We start from the raw sequence: 16,904 nt of genomic DNA, 5'->3' as shown, positions 1-16,904 counted from the left end.
CCAAAAAGGACATACAGATAGCCAACAGACATATGAAAAGATGCTCAACGTCAATAATCGTCAGAGAAATGCAAATTAAAACCATAATGAGATACCATCTCACACCTGTGAGAATGGCCATCATCAATAAATCAACAAATAAGTGCTGGCGAGGCTGTGGAGAAAAGGGAAGCCTAGTGTAGTGTTGGTGGGAATGCAAACTGGTACCGCCACTGTGGAAAGCAGTATGGAGGTACCTCAAAAAATTAAAACTGGATCTGCCCATGACTCAGTGATTCTACTTCTAGGAATTTATCTGAAGAAACCTTAAACACTAATTTGAAAGAATATAAAGACCACTATGCTCACCACAGCGTTACTTACAATTGACAAGATTTGGGAGCAGCCCAACCACCCATCAGTAGATGAGTGGATAAAACAGCTATGGTATATTTACACAATGGAATACTACTCAGCTATAAAAAGGAAGAAAATTATTCCCAGGCAGGGCACATAACTAGGTTGCACGTCAGGTCCCCAGTTGGGGGCGCGAGTGAGAGGCAACCACACAGTGATGTTTCTCTTCCTCTCTTTCTTCTTTCCCCTCTCCTAAAAATAAATAAATAAATAAATAAACAAATAAATAAATTATTTTAAATAAATAAAAGAAATTTTACCCTTTGCGACCACCTGGATGGACCTGGAGAACATGTTAAGTGAAATGAGCCAGTCAGAGAAAGACAAATACCATTTGATTTCACTCATATGCTGAATCTAATGAACAAACTGAACTAACAAGCAAAACAGACAGACTTATAGATGGAGAGCAGATGACAGCTATGGGGAGCGGGGTGGGAAGTGGAGGGCCTGAGCAAAAAAGGAAAAGGACTCATGGACATGGACAGCAGTGTGGTGATTTGACAGCGGGGGTGGGTGCAGGTGGAAGATGGTATAAGAAGGATAAATGGTAATGGAAAAAAATACAATAAAAAATAAGATACTATAACAAAATTACATTTTCTTTAATAAACTTGGCCCCATAAGAATCCTTACTCAAGTTCCAAGGAGAAAATACAATAATCCATGTAGACCCAATTTGTGTTCCCTAAACAATTCTCAGATATAAGCATAAATATGCTTTATGTATTTCAGCCTCTTAGGGGTACATTTTACTTTAACGTGTCTGATAATTGTATGATAATTCCCACACAGTGCATTTAGCTGGAATAAGCAGATGTTTCTACACTTACTCGACACAAGAACCACAGTGGCCGGAGCAGTGTGTGTATTTGCAAACCTTCGGAGACTCTGGCGGAGTTTGTCATCAGCAGCATTCTTCGCAGTAGCATTGATGTGGGCAACAGTTACCTGCATTAATTTATAATAAAGACAAATGACCAAAGACTGAGGTGAGAAAATCACTACATGTTCTGCCTACATCTTAACAGACTGTCTTTGAGGAAAGAAACTCTTTCATTATTATTATCGCAACTTGGAATGGAAAAAAATTACAACCAGATCTCTATGATTTCAAATTTGGCTCTCCATAAGAATTAGCTGGTTCCATTATTACTCCTGCTCTCATCTCTCATCTCTTGTACTTCATCCATCCCCCTTTCAGAAAATAGGTAGAGAAAAGGAAGTGAAATTTGAAGTAGTTATACAAGCATTCACAAATAGCTTTTGCCAGCAATTTGGGAGTGGCAGAGAATTGATATAAAATTAAAGTAAGATTTAGGGCTGTACTTGACGTCATTTATCCATGCTGTATATACATCATCTGTGGCTTTCAGGATCTGGGGTTAGGTTGTGGGAGAGGAGAGACATCTAGCCCTTAGGGATCTAAACATTTTTTTTTTTTGTATTAAAATGATCAGGCTCACATATAACAGTCTCCAAAACAAGGAAAGGCTTGTTTTGAGAGGTGCTGCAAGTACATGCAATACACAATTATTAGTTTTTATAAAGAACATATAGTTTTAGGCATCAATATGGCATATTAATAGAATTACTTGTCTAAGAGTCAAAAGAACTGGATTCTAGTTCCAGTTCAAGAGTACAGGTTTTGGGGTCAATCTGGATTTAAATCCTAGTTCATGGACATACTGGCCATGTGATCTGAAGAAAGCTGCTTAACCTTCTAGGGGCCCTCAGTTTCATTTGTAAATTTCAAAGAATAAATCCTTGTTCACAGAGTAAGCAGTTATGAAAAATCAAAGGAAATGATACATATGTAACCATTACACTGGTAGCACTAGTCACATATAAGCAGCATTATTGATAAACCAAGACATGATTAAATGATTCCTAGCACAATAGGCCCTCAAACAACAACTACCCCCATTTTGGCGAATGACATTTTGTTATAACACTGATGAGATGCTGCAGGAACTTTTGTTTACGTCAGTTAGCCTATGGCGATGGTTTCATTAAATGTCACTTCACTCGAAGTTGCTGAACCTATTGACAACTTTAAGTGAAGACTTACTGTACTTTAGAAATAATCTTTTGCTAATTTTCTTTATTTGCAAATTTAGCACAAATGCGCATTACTGAACAAATTTTGAATTGTAATTCTTTTAAAAAAATCACATGTGCCTATTCTACCATAATAGATTAACATTTTTTTTTTTTACCTGGCAATTATTAAGCTCTTGAATAACTTCTTTGTTTTCTTTACTGATGTCACACACACAGATGAATTCTGCTTCTCTGTGGCCTTTAAAAAACTTCTCCCGGATTCTATGTACAACAGCAGAGGCTGAGCGGCCAGAGGGAACTGAGCAGTTTTCAATATCCCAAAAAACTCCAATGGGGGGTAAATTATCCAGCACCTGTCCGGCTAGTGCAACTTCTGATGACCCTTAAAAATGTTAACACTTTGAATTATACATAATGGAAAAGAAATGGCCAATTAAAATTAAATAGATAGCTAACTACCTATCATTCTTAATGGCAGAAAAATGAAATTATTGATGGATATTAATTTTAAAGCCTCACTGGTTAATCTAATAAAACAAATCAATTATTCCTATTTTTCAGGAGAACAAATCCAAAAGTCAAGTCACTTTAAGCCCACAATACCCCATCGCAAACACGAGCATTCTCACGCTGACCACCGATGTGTCTCTGAACGCTAACACAGGTGAAGGGACACTGCCACTCTGGGACCTGATTTTCATGCTCCACCTATACTTGCCTACCTACTCAGTATGACAGAATAATGAAGAGGCAACGAAAGGTGAAGTTTTTACTGTCCTTGATTTTAAATGATTTTTACTACAGCATTAACATCGGATTTAATATTTTAAAAATGTTTTCAATAACCAACATATCACATTAATTATGTCTGGGAGAAATGCTCTTAGGTTTTCAAATACCATTTTTCACCAGCCATTACTAAATCTTTCTAGATACTAAGTCCTTCTAGAAAGTATACAATTAACATACTCCCCATTTTTCTATACACAGCTTCTGATCTTAACTAGCCTCAGCCCAATATAAAGGGCAAATGACTTATCTATAAGAATAAAAAAAAACTTCTACCAAGAGATGAAAATGAAGACTCACATACACAGTAGCTTTAGAGCCACTAGGATTCTTTTAAAGGCAATCAAATGCAGAGTTACCATCAGATACTGAAAACTACTTAAATATGCACATTTTTTACCATATTGTCATTTACCAAATTTTGAAGCAGCTTTGTCTAGACCAGTTGCCAATAATAATGGGGTCTCCTTCCCTTTGGTTCCACAGCCATTACAGAGAGGAACAGTAACAGGTGCAGTCTGAGTATTTGGAGGTGGTATATTTGGCCAGACTTTAGCAGCAGTAATTATATTATTTCTTGCCGGCTGTTTTAAAATTTTTAGAAAAAAAGGTTTCAGGTATGTCATTTCAAAACCTAGAGTTATACACAAGTGAAAATGCATTCTGAGTGTTTCTCCTTTCCACCTGCTAACCTCTAATAAAATGTCATTTCAAATAATCTTTCTTAGAATTACTAGTGTTCAATTCATAAACTTACTTCAAGAAACTTGAAATGATCAGGGGAGATAGTCACAGGATCAGACCTTTACATTCTGACGTTATATGTCTGCTGCCATGGAGACCTCAGACACACTTTACATAAAGGGAATTAAAATCTTCACTTAAATGTAGGTGGGACTGAGAACAAGTTTCAAGTTCTCCAAATTACTACAAAAGGACAACATGCAGTTACCTAACATTACATGAACAGATCTGTGTATATAGGGTGAGTACTCGTTATAAGACATCACAATCATGCTCTGCCTTCAAGGACAAAACAGAACATGAGGCTTTGCTAAATTAGGTTCACATGTAGAAAATAAGATTATAAGAGGCCCTAAGAGCCTAAACTATATAAATAATTACTCTCTACCTATCTGAATGGTCTCTCCCCTTTGCTTCTTTATGACCCAAAGAACTTATGATCATGGGGAGAAAAGCTACATCATGGAAGGTTCTTCAACCCCATGCACAATAAAGGTTTTTCAAGACATATTCACTATAAAAATGTCATTCCTCAAACCTCAGCTGCCCCCAATAGATCAAATAAAAAGATACAAACCTTATTTAGACAGTCTTCGCAGTAAAGGGACCCCTTTAGACACACCGGAGGGACCACATTTAGGTGCAAAGAGTTGGTGCACAAGTGAGGCGTTAGCTCCGACTGTGAAATGTGCTCTTCCACGTGCCCTGGAGCCCCGCTTGTGAAATCAGAACAGGGGAGATAGCCAGTGGAGGTGCAGCCCTGGACAGCCGGGAACTGATGCAGCTTGTGCATGTTACCATGGCATGACTGGAAATGGAGCTTTCCACAACAGGGCAGGTGTTGGCAGGAAGAGAGGTTACTTTCTAGACACACGCTGGGAAAGTCACTTGCAATGCTGGCCATACTGTTCCTAGCTAAGGCATTCTGGAGTGAAGATGCAGACTGGAAAGCAAATCCTGACCCTACCTGACATGTGATTGTCCTCGTGCTTTGCGAGTCTAAGAGTGTGCCCGTGTGAATCAAGCTACCAGTACCTCCGCCACCGCCACCGCCACCGCCACCACCAAAATGCATTGGTGAAGTGGAGGGTTCATTAGTGCAACGAGCACAGCAGCTTACTTTGGGGACAGTTGGAAGCTGTATTTTAGTTTGCTGAAGAGAGTGAGTATCTGGAAGTGGAACTGCTGGAAAAAGTTTAGAGCCAGCATGAAGGGGAGATGGTACATCCTTTAATTCCACAGCTGCTTTCTTGTTCTCCATGTAATCTTTCTGAAGAAAAAAAAAATCAGAACACCAGTCAATTTTATGAGGCCAGTGATACCTGGTTATATCCTATTGCATTCAACCATGGAAACAGTATTCAATCCTGTTTATACCACTCAATCATGACCAAACAAAATGAAACAGCAGCTAAAACCAGGAACATTCTTCAGAGAGGTCTATAGGAGGTGAACATGGAAAGAACCAAAGTTAAGACTGTGTTTTTCCTCAATTTTAAGAGACTAAGGGAAGGGTCTTCAGCAAGCTGGGTTAACCATCCATGTCTCAGTTACCTCCTTTTGATAACTTTCCCTTACCTCCCAGTGTCTTCTGAAGACAAAATAGATGGTATGAAAACAATAGTCACAAACAGCATTCAATAAAGATGGCTTAAAAGCAAAGTGCATTGAGTAAAATATGTAATAGTTCTGGTAGTCAAATCATAAGGGGTTCTGGCAAGGTCCTCCAGAGAAGGTTTCAAACAATATGGATGAGCTTAGCCATCTCCCCAAGTGACCCAGATTTGGAAAAATCTATCAATATGCTGCTGATGACATTTAGCAAACCCTAGGATATGACCTAAAGCCAGAATGCCAACAATTATTCTGTAGCCAGTGAAAAAGTAATTAGAAAACTGGGAAAAGGCACAAGAGAAATAAGCTTGTTATATTCCTCCAACACAGACACAGGAGGCCAGTATATTTATAAAAGGATGTTGTATGGCAGTGGTGTCAGGTGCCTGGGTTTGCATGTGATACTCAACAGTTTGATGACCTGGAGTAAGTTACTTAACTTCTCTACGCTTCTGTTCCCTCATCCTTCAATTGGGAACAACAGGATGTACCTCCTACAGTTGTTAGAATGATAAAGTAAGATCATACCCACAAAGCTCTCAGCAGAGTACCTGGCCCTTGAAAGGTGGCCTAACTGATCAAGAGCCTTTACGTATTGACTGTAGGCACCATTAAGATGAAGACGATGCCCTTACATAGTGTTTGAGACATGCTCATGCCTTGGAGCTCAAAAGGGTGCATCTGGCTGCTATGATTTCCTTCCTTCTGTTGTGATTCTATAGTCATCGAGGAAAAGAATCTGGATTTTTAGTTAGACTTTTCCTAAAAAAGGAGGTAATTGCAATGGGGGTACGGTCCAACAAGCAATGTATTCTGCCCTTTTGGTAATTACAGTTCAGGCTGGAAATGAATACACTGGCATTCTGATTTATATAGATTTGGCTCTTATGGGCAGGGTAATTGTGAGTTGGTCCCTTTGAACATACTCAATTCTGGATGCCACTGACAAAAATCAGGTTTCTGGATCTGTGAAGTTGAGAATACAATTCTGTATCATGTGATTTCATGAGGGCTAGATCTGCCATCCTGGGAAACCATGCTTAAGCTGCCAATCCTTGTTGTACCTAAAGTAAAACATTTCTGAAGTGACCCAAATTATTGATGCCACACAACATGATAACTATATAATGACAACGTGAAGAAGACAGGGTGCTTGATTTTTTTAAAAAAAAAGTTAGTAACAACACCTTTACATAAATTAATCGATAAAGTCTCACTTAAATCCCAAGTACAACAGCAAAAAAAGAAATAGAAAGGTGATAACGTTATACATGAAACGAAATCAGAAAAAGTCAAAATCACTATGAAAGGGCACAGGAAGACGTTAGAGACAAATGTAAATATTCAAGAGAAATCTTGAACGGAAAAAGACTGCCAATAAGGTCCTATCAATCTTTCCTTGATTATAAGATTTAAAACGCAGAATGGTAGAGTAAAATAAAATCTACTTTATACTCTCTTTCAATTTTAGTCTATAATGTGGACTTTATCTTTGGAGTCTTGTTAATGAGAAACAAATCTTCACAAAATGTTAACATCAAATATTTAAAGCATCTACTGTTGCCCTGACTGGTGTGGTTCAGTGGGTTGGGCATCATCCCCAAAACCGAAGGGGCACTGGTTCGGTTCCCAGTCAGGGCACATACCTGTGTTGTGGGCCAGGTCCTCAGTTAGGGGCATGCAAGAGGCAACCAGTTGATGTTTCTCTCCCTCTCTTTCTCCCTCCCTTCCCCTCGCTCTAAATATAATCTTTTAAAAAATAAAAACAAAGCATCTACAGTTACTTAGAGTGGAAGTACAGGTGTTAAAAAATAATGCTCTTGTTGAGTCAGAATTATGAGAATGTGCTGCCAGAAGTAATATAAGCAGGATACGAAGAAAACTTAGCAGAGACGCCAGGGTGAGAGACCACCCCAGGCCAAATGGCACTCTCATCTATTAGCACTAGGAATTTCTATGTCCTTATTCTTGCACATAGTTACCGTTTGGGGACTAAGTGGCAATGTCTGCTCAGGACGAGAAAAGCAATTAGAGAATTTCCAAAGCCATGGCTTAGCATCATTATCTTGTTGAAGCCATCCAAGTGTTCTACTGCAGGAGTTCTCAGTTCCGTTTCCTTCCATCATACAGCCACACAAAGTTGTTCAACATTCTTTCATCTTTCCTTTCTTTCATTCTTCCACCCTGTTAAGAGTGAGATTTCAATGTTTATATGCATAAGTACAAATTTTACTATTAAAATGTGAGACTGCAACTTTATTTATGATGCAATGGCTCCTCCCAATAAGACAAATCATAAGGAACAAAAGTAGAACAGTTTTCAAAGCATATTATAGGTTACTAAAATTTGGTAAACTTGGTTAACTGTTTATGGTTAAATTCTGACCATATCAACCTGATTTTTAAAAAAATCTATAATCTTCCATTCCTCATGTTCCATAGTTCTTCCAATAAAAATGAACTCTGGATGAGCCCTATTTCTTTTCTATAAACAGCTACGCTTGAGAGAAGTACTAGCCAAATCTTGGACACCTGCCTATCTCTGAGTAAAATCTCTTTTCATCACTTAGCTGGAAGCAACCTCCTCCAGCCCTGAGTAGACTTTTTCTATATTTTTTAATTTTTCTCAACCATCTCTCCCTAAAGACTTCATTTGTGAGAGTCAAAAGGTTAACAGCAGAGAGCATGTAATTTTTATAAAAGAACAACTACATGTCATTACCAATTATGTAAAAGTTTTAAATTGTATTAAGAGCAACTTATCCCACTGTGGCTTTGATGAATATTAAAGTTCCATATTACAGGACCTCTGCAGACTTTGCTTTTCATTCTGCTATAGAACAAATCAAACCAATTTTCAGTTTACTTATTATAAAGGTGCAATTTGATACCAACCAAAAATCTAACAGAGATATCTCAAGATATCTAACAGAGCATATCTCAAGTCAAAGATATGCTATATCTACTCCATTGCAAGAACACTTAAATAGTACAATAAAAGCAGATCAAATCAATAATAGCTATGGGGCATGGAGGCAGCCTGCCAATGGTAAGGACAACTGAATCTCATTTCCAAGTCCTCGCTATCAAACCCCAACCTCACTATCAAACCCCAACAACCACCTACTCTTACCTACAGTGGCCATTTTAAGGTTATTAATTTATCTCTCAGAAATTTAACCTGGGGATATAGAAAATAATTCCTTTTAGCTTTCTCTCTAGTAAGATCCTGTTCCAAGTGGTTTTAACATTTACATGGAGGGTGATGGGAGAGATGACTGTATAAGTACCGCATTTAAGGTGTAAGATGATCACATAAAGCAGGGGTAGGCAAACTATGGCCTACCAGTCAAAACCAGCCCACTGCTTGTATTTAAATGGCCTTTGAACTATAAGTATTTTACATTTTTTAACTCTTAGAAAAATCAAAATAATATGACAAAACTGTATGAAATTCAAATGTCCACACTCATTTTTTAAAGTACTGTCTATGGCTGATTTTTACACAATTGCAGAGTTAAGCATTTGTACCAGAGACAATATGGCCTACAAAGTCTAAAGTATTTACGATTTGGCACTTATGTCAAAGCTAGAAAACTTCATTCAATTTTTGGTTTTACCTCTGAAAAGTGTGGCTAATTTCTCCCCTGTTCATTGTACAGCATTACTGAGGGTGAAAAAATTAGATAAAGGAGCCCATCATTTGTTTGTTTTCACCTATGTGTCACCTGTGCCAAGAACAGGGCCTGGCTACTCACTATATGCTAAGTAAATATTTGTATTTTACCTAACTGTTTATAATTAGGAGTTAATTTGGAAACAGAGATGAAGTTAACTGTCACAACTTTAGTAAATTATGTTACTTGTTTTTCCTCTTAAATACAGCTTTTGTATTTCCCCATAATTGCCTCTAGATGATAAGAATCTGGATGTTCACGATATACACAACTTCAACATGTTCTTGCAAACCTCTTCAAGGCCAGTCCTAAAAGTGAACTGACAGGTAGAATACAAGATAGTTTAATAAACATTTTTACTTATTATTTCTTCATTCAGCAAATATTTACTTAGTATTTACTACATAGCAGGCCTATGCTTGGCACAGGGATACAATGATGAAAACAACCAAACAATGAGATCCATTTACATAATTTTTTTTCCACAGTAAATCTGTGAGATAAACAATGGAAAAATTGGCCACATCTTACAGAGGAGAAAACAGAAGTTTACTGAAGTTTTGCAATGTGCCCAAGATCACACAATTAGAAAGGGAGCAAACTAAGCTTGCCCACTTCTTTCTATCATACCAAAGTACCTTCTGTATTGTTCAACACAGCGACAGACAGTACACACATACTGTTAGTGGCCTGCACCTGGAAATTTTCCCAAATATTCCTCAGAATGCTACTAAGTAACTTAGGGAGACAAAGCAAGTTCTCTTTGAGTTTAAATCTCACTTCTGTCATTATCTCTTGGGATCCCTGAGCAATTCAGATAGTGTTTGAAAGCACAGATTCAGAAGTCAGACTATCTGCATATTACTCCCCAATTCTGCACCGTCCTCTCTGTGCAGCTTTGGATAATTCAAAAACTCTCCAAACCTCAGACCTCACCTGTAAAACGGGCCTTATAATAATAGCACACTCATAGGGCCGTTGTTTGAATTAAAAAAAATATGACAACTGAAGTAGAAAACTCAGCAGCGGTCTTCTCTTAACACCCCATCTAGTCCTCGACCCCTACACGACCCCATCCCATTACTTTATTTCTTCATAGCTCTTCTATGTAAAATTGTCTTATTTGCTTGCTTTATTTTCTGTCTCCCTCACTTGAATAATCTCTATGCAGCAGAGATCATGTGTTCTTAATCATTTTTGTATCTCCTGCATCTAGTACAATGCCTAGCACATACCAATAATCGCTGAACGAATGAGGAGTTCCATGAATGTCTAGGAAAACCGTTAAGACTTCAATCTACTTGTATGCAAAACAGAGTATTTACCGCTCACAGAGGTTAGGAAGTTCAAAAGATATAAATGTAACTGGAGAACTCTTGGTAATACCAGAAAGGTGCTTGGGAAACTCCAAAAGGTGTATCAAGGTGTCGCGTTACAATCAGTAGTGGGAGCGGCTCAAGCCCTAAGAAAACTCAACACTACCCTTCAAACCAGAAGCTACACCCCAGTGTTGAAAAACTGAGGAAGATGCAAAATGCTCAGGGAGGTTGAAAATACACCCGTCCCGCCTTCCGCTCTTAACCTTCCAACTGTGAAAAACGAACTTCTATGGAAAGGCTGCCCTCCACACCTGGAGGGCCCCATCGGGAGCAGGGAGACAGGTGCGGGCGGGAAGCCAAACACCCCCAAAGGACAGCAGCGGCGAAGCAGTGACACTTGTGAATGGATATGAAAGGGAGACCAGAACCTTTACTAGGGGCCTTACTGGCGGGTCTCACCCCTTCCCCTTGGACTAGCCAAGCTTCTGCACCCCGGCCAGCAATAGGCAGGGGAGGACGGAGATACTATCTTTCCTCCAGCCTGGTGGCCCCAGAGCAATGGGCCCATCAGGGACTACCTCCAGCGCTGCCAACACTCACCTCTGCAGCCAGCTCCACTTTCGCTCACATTCCGACCCCGCCGCCTTCCCCCCCCGCCCCTCCAGGCCCTTTGTTTTGATTCCCAACTCCGCAGCTCCCGCCGCCGCCGCCAAGCGCACCCTCCACTTCCGCTTCCGTGCCGCACCGCCCCAGTCGTAAAACCGACGCCCTTTTCTTTCCCTCGCTCCGCCCCTTCCTTCACCCTTCCTCCGCTGCGGTGTCCTCTCTGCGCAGGGAGTGCCGGGAATCCGGGGGGGGGCGGGGCCTCGCGGCCCTGCAGCCTCGTCAGGCTCAGTCCCCTCCCGATAAACCTTTAAATAGAGGCCTTCCCCGGGGGCGGCCCCGGCCTTTTTGGCGAAAAACCCTAATTTAAAGTGGCATTCACCCTCGCTTATCGTTGTGGAGTGGAATGACCCTGAGAGTGGAGAATTAGAGAGTTTGTGAAGTGGAACCGGGGGGAATAAAACCCTGCCAACCAGGATTTAATACAACGCAGTTCTTCTGGTCTTTTGAGGAAAGGCTATTTAAATCGTATTTCGATGAAAATCCCGAACGCTGTAGTTCTCTCTGTGTGTGTCTCCATCCTCTCGCTCTCGTCACGTGATGATTCTACTTGAGAAAAGAAAAATAATGACGCATATTTTTCACAGCATACTTAATCTAGTGCAACCTAGTGGCGAGTGGGGAAAAAAGGTGCCAACGAAGCTATCCTCCCAAGTTCTGGCCCGCGGGCTTTCTCGCAGGGCTATGACCAAGATGGCAAAAATAAAGCGTGTGCTAGGACTGGGCTAGGTGTTGTCACGAACAATTAAGAGGTCCTCGTGACTTAAGTGAGAAAACGTGATTTTTAAAAGCCCTGGGCCACGAGCTTGTTATAACTTTTCCAGTGACTGGCTGGGTGAGCAAAAAGTAGACCCTTAAGAGTTGCAAAAGCCTTGTGGAGCCAATAACAGCGTGTATTTTAGGTGGATAGATACCTCCTCTATGGTTCCCTGCCTCCCCTTCACCTCATAATCTACTTCTACCTGAGATTTAAAATTTTTTTGTTTTAGCACAGTAAGCACAACGGTCATTTGCAAAACGGCCAGCGGCTATTTTCCTGTTGCAAATTAGAAAAACAAAGCACATGTCTTGTATCTAAATCTAGATATAGTTTGAGATATGCTAGCTGAATTTTACAGAAAAATTTATTTGCCAAGAGACAGATTCACTTTGCAGAAGAATCAATAACTAGAAATTGCCAGAAGAGATCTACCCCCACACCACCTAAGTCTACAGCGTGAGGCAATTTCATTAGGCAATTCCCAGTAGGTGGGGTGAATTTCAGGGGAAGCTAATACATCCTGGTATACAGTATCATGGAAGGCAAGATCAGACACATAGCTGAAGAATTCTTTGTGCTTGAATTTCATTTTGCAGTAGGCCAATAACAAGTACACACACATCATCTGCCCACTTAGGTATTTATTACTGCTGAGTAAATCTTCACTGTGTCTGTGTGGTATTTCCAAGTAGGAATTAGAACAGACGGTAAAGCAATTTTGTTTCAAGTGTTTGGTTTTTTTAAACACCAAATAGGCTTCTGTTTAGGGCTGTTTTTCTTTCTCCTTATTCTAGTTGAGTATCTCTGAACACAGACAATATTAACTAAGAAGGATACTAATTGGATTTTTAAAAATTCTTTTTCAAAAAGTTGTGAGCCACAGAACATCATAAAGAGCAGACACATTTTATTTGACTTTGTTTGGCATTCTTTCAAAACAAGTTGTTCCTGATCTCAACAGGTTAAATGCAGTGAATAAAAATGAACGAATCATATGGAACGTAAAGCTAATGAAAAGTCTAAATTACAAATAATTTTTAAAGAAATGCAATTTTAATGTTTTCTGTCAAACACTAGCCTACGCAGAGCATACCAGCCCTTGGAAGCAGATAATTATTAATTGAAATACAATTTATTATTTGTGAAAGAGTGCTTTAACATTTTCCTTAAGATCTACTATCTTGAATATAGCCTCTGTTAATCTTCTTTTCCTTCGTTGGGCAAACTCTTTTATCAGAGAAGAAGAGTAACTTTCAGTTTTTTCCTTGTCCAAATTATAATTTTCATGTTTATGAAACAAGGATGAAGATTGCTTTTTGTGCTGTTTAAGCAGCTACAATGCTCTTTACATTCAATTCAGCTCCTAGATTAACCTGGTTGACATTAAAGGAGTTTCTCCCCCAGCAACTTCTCTTCTCTTAGATTAAGTTTAGAGTTTTGAAATGATAAACTATGATGGAAGGACTTAAGAGAAACCAAGTTCTCTGTTCATTCATATCTGAACACTACAAGGAAAAAAAATGAATAAAGAGAGGATAAAGTTTTAAAGTATACCAAAATTTCCCTTTTGTTTTTAAGGTTTTACCTAATGGCATTTACCTAAACTTCTGTTCCTGAAGACGAGTTTAATAATGACAATCATTCCAATGTCATCTCCCGTTTTTAAATAGAAAATGAAGGAAATTGAAAGCCAACTAGTTGCCCTGGCCTGTGGGCCTCAGTTGGTTGGGCTACCTCCTGCAGAGCAAAAGGTCAAAGGTTAGATTCCTGGTCAGGGCACATGCCTAGATTGCAGGCCTGGTCCCTGGTTGGGGCACATGCCAGGGGCAACCGATTGATGATTCTCGCTAGCATCTATGTTTCTCTCCCTCTCTTTCTCCCTATCTTCCCCTCTAAATAAATAAATAGATAGATAAATACAATCTTTAAAAAAATAAGAGAAAACCAACTAGTTGACATGACTTGAACATGGTCATTTAGTCAGGATTGATATCTCATCAATTCGAGCTTCCGTTTATCTATATACTGGGGTGATTGTTCACTATCCAGAAACCTCACACAATGGTGAGGGTCAATAAAATTCTGCAACGAAAGAAAGCAATGATTTATTAGCATTTGGGACCAGGATGGAAGTTTCCCCAAAAGACATTTCGGTACTTTCCTTAACTCTGTTGATGTAGGTGGTGGTTCCCTTTTGTGTCTCTGATCTTAAGGAACTAGTGAGAAAGGTCATTCTTAACCATGAGAGGGAGACAGGCAGGATTTTATGAATGTTGGAATCTTCAAAATACCTCGTATCTCTTTGCCTCCTGTGTAGTGCTGAAAAAGACAAGTGTAGTTGTCAAACAGACCCAGCTTTAAAGTCTGATTTCTTCTTTATTAATTGTGAGACCTTGGGCAACACCTTAACTTCCTGCATCTTCGTTTTCTCATCTTTAAAGTAAGGACAACAGAAGTGCTTTCCTATGGTTCTCATCATCCTGATCTCAGCTCCACCGTCATCTCCTAGAGGGGCCTACCCTGATCATTTTATCTGAAATGACTTTGTCCTGTCCCCTTTCTATGATATGACCATGCATTATTCTTAGCACTTATTAAAGTCTGAAATTATTTTACTTTTTCCGTTTGCTGGTTTAGTGTGTTTCTTTCATGGTACTATAAGCTCTTTGACAATAGGCATCTTGTCTGATATTTACTGTGCTTTAAGCATGAGTGCTCGATAAATGTCAGTGAACAATTGAGATTGCTGTAAGAATTAAGTGAGAAACCCATGTCAGGAAGTCGGCATTGTGCCTGACACACATAACCAATTTAAATAAATCGTAATCACTTAATACTTAGGTTGTACTTTGCGTGTGGCACTGTTTTACAAACCCTATCAGGAACCTAAGTCACAGAGAGTAACTTGCCCAACATAAAGCAGTTATGATTCAAAGCCAGTCTCGAAACCAGTCTTACCCTCTGAGTTTTGCTACCTTTGAAGAAGGTAGTAATGTTGAAAATTTTATTTTGGATATAAAAGAGTGGAAATAACATGGGTCATTGCTTAGCCAAAGCAGACCTGAGTTTTTGTCTTTTTCTCTGATTTGGGCAAAATGCAAGAACAGGGGAATGCAATCGGTGTCAAGGGGAGGGAGTCGTATTTTCTTGAAGTGCATTGGCCAGCAAATCCAGGCCCATTCCCCGGGTGTCCGGGAAGCAGCCAGCATCCTCAACGTCAGGCCAAGCCAGCGCCCGGCTGCCAGGGTCTTCCAGGCCCTCTCTGGCCTCAGGGACGCCGCGTGGCTGCTCCAAGCCCGGGCCCTGGGAAAAAAAAGTTTCCAAATCGCGCTGCTCGGCGCTGATTGGCCTAGACGGACGCGGTCCCGTGGCGCAGCAGCCAATGAGCGACGCCGGCAGCCAGCGCCAGGGTGGGGGCGAGGGCCCGAGTTCTGGGGCACCCCGCCCTCAGCCGCCTCCGCCGCTGTGGTAGCCGGTGGTTTTCGTCGCCCGAGCTCTGGTAAGTGCGGAGCTGCAGGTACCGCCCGGCGTGAGGGCCGCCCCGGGACTGTAGCCACCGTTGGAAAAGTTCTGCCCCGCCCCGCCGCCGGATGCGCTCTCGGGACCCCCGGCAGGCGCCTTGCAGAGACCCTCGCTTGCGCGTCGCTTCCTGGCCGCCCAGACTCCGCCGGTCACGGGCGCTGGCCTCGAAAATCCCCCTGGATTCTCCATTCCTAACTTCGTGCCTTGCCACTCGTGTGTCCTCGCGCCGGGTTCCTCGCGTTTGCCAACTTTCTTTTTCTTGCTGCCCTCCTCTCCCTCCTTGACTTCCTCGGTCCTACTGCCCTCCTCGTCCGTCCCCAGCCCTCGCAGCCCTGCTGCTCTGCCCTCCTGGCCCCTCCCACCCAAGACTCCCTTCAGTGACCCCCTAGTCTCTTTTCTCGCCCTGTTTTCTGCCCCTCTTCAAGCCCCGCCACCCGCTTTCCTTATGCTGCGCCAATCTCCCCGTCATCCCTATTAGCCCTCCTCCTTGCCCACTTCCCCACCCTGCTCTCACCCTCATTGCAGGCCTCTTTCCAAAAACCTCTTTCCTCCTCCCTCCCTTCGGGAACGTGTTTGGAACCGTCTCCTTCCCTCCGCGTTTCTCAGGTCTCTGCTGCAGGCCGGTTCAGATTTCCCCTGACAGCACTTTGGGGACGGATTGGATAAAGGATGAAAACGCTTATTCTACAGCTTGAATGCAGTGGCTGCGCTCACCTGCCTCTCTGAGGTCCTGGGAAACCCCACCATCCCCTTGACACCGCTTTCCGGGAAGCTGCGTTATCTTGTCCAGTCACCTCTGGTTCTCTGCCTCCTGAGGGTCTAAACTCCCCTCACTTCTTTGTCCAAGGGCTTGCACCAGCTTGTGCCTTTTCTGTTGTACTTTTAGCTGAGGCCCCTTTCAACAAGAAACGGCCTTTGCGGGCGTGCACTGGGCAGATACTTGTTTTCTGTGCTAGTTTTGTTTGTGCATTCTATGATAGGATGGCATTTTAGGACATGGTAGGGTGCTTTGAAGAGGGATTAAATCCCAGTGACTCCCAGAGACACTTGTTACCTGACATCACCCAAAACACACACACTGGTAGTCTGTTTTGAAACATATCTTCCCTCTAAGTGTATCTTCTGTGTAGAGTTAGATCCAGATGATCTATGCCCTTAAAGTCTCAGGGGCCTCTGGTTGGTATATTTTATCCCATTTTGGATAAGAGTTCTTTTTGCCTTAGAACATGAGAGCCAGAGAAATTACACTCCCTTTCCTTACAAGATAATTTCCTAACATGAACACACCCGTGTATGGGAAGTTGGTGTCAGCCACTAGTGCTGTATTTGCACCCAGCACTGATGTAGGTGCTTTGT

General features: G+C 41.2%; 1 protein-coding gene across 2 annotated transcripts in view; it reads right to left on the bottom strand.

Annotated features, from left to right (window-relative positions):
• MARF1 (meiosis regulator and mRNA stability factor 1) overlaps nt 1-11,259 on the bottom strand; it is a 41,437-nt gene extending 30,178 nt beyond the window's left edge. For both annotated transcript variants that reach the window (XM_090276972.1, XM_090276973.1), the window contains exons 1-6: nt 11,204-11,259; nt 7,590-7,791; nt 4,571-5,263; nt 3,665-3,833; nt 2,616-2,842; nt 1,230-1,347 (exon numbers count right to left, since the gene is read on the bottom strand). In XM_090276972.1, coding sequence (XP_090133098.1) covers nt 1,230-1,347; nt 2,616-2,842; nt 3,665-3,833; nt 4,571-5,263; nt 7,590-7,733 — 1,351 coding nt within the window. In that variant the 5' untranslated portion in view covers nt 7,734-7,791; nt 11,204-11,259. The remainder of the gene's footprint in view (nt 1-1,229; nt 1,348-2,615; nt 2,843-3,664; nt 3,834-4,570; nt 5,264-7,589; nt 7,792-11,203) is intronic.
• Nucleotides 11,260-16,904: the final 5,645 nt, after the last annotated feature.

This window comes from Furipterus horrens, unplaced genomic scaffold (genome assembly GCF_987537825.1).
Source record: "Furipterus horrens unplaced genomic scaffold, mFurHor1.1.pri manual_scaffold_5, whole genome shotgun sequence".
Classification (NCBI taxonomy): domain Eukaryota; kingdom Metazoa; phylum Chordata; class Mammalia; order Chiroptera; family Furipteridae; genus Furipterus; species Furipterus horrens.
Note: the sequence above shows the minus strand (reverse complement) of the source record. Positions and strands in the feature narration are given on the sequence as shown.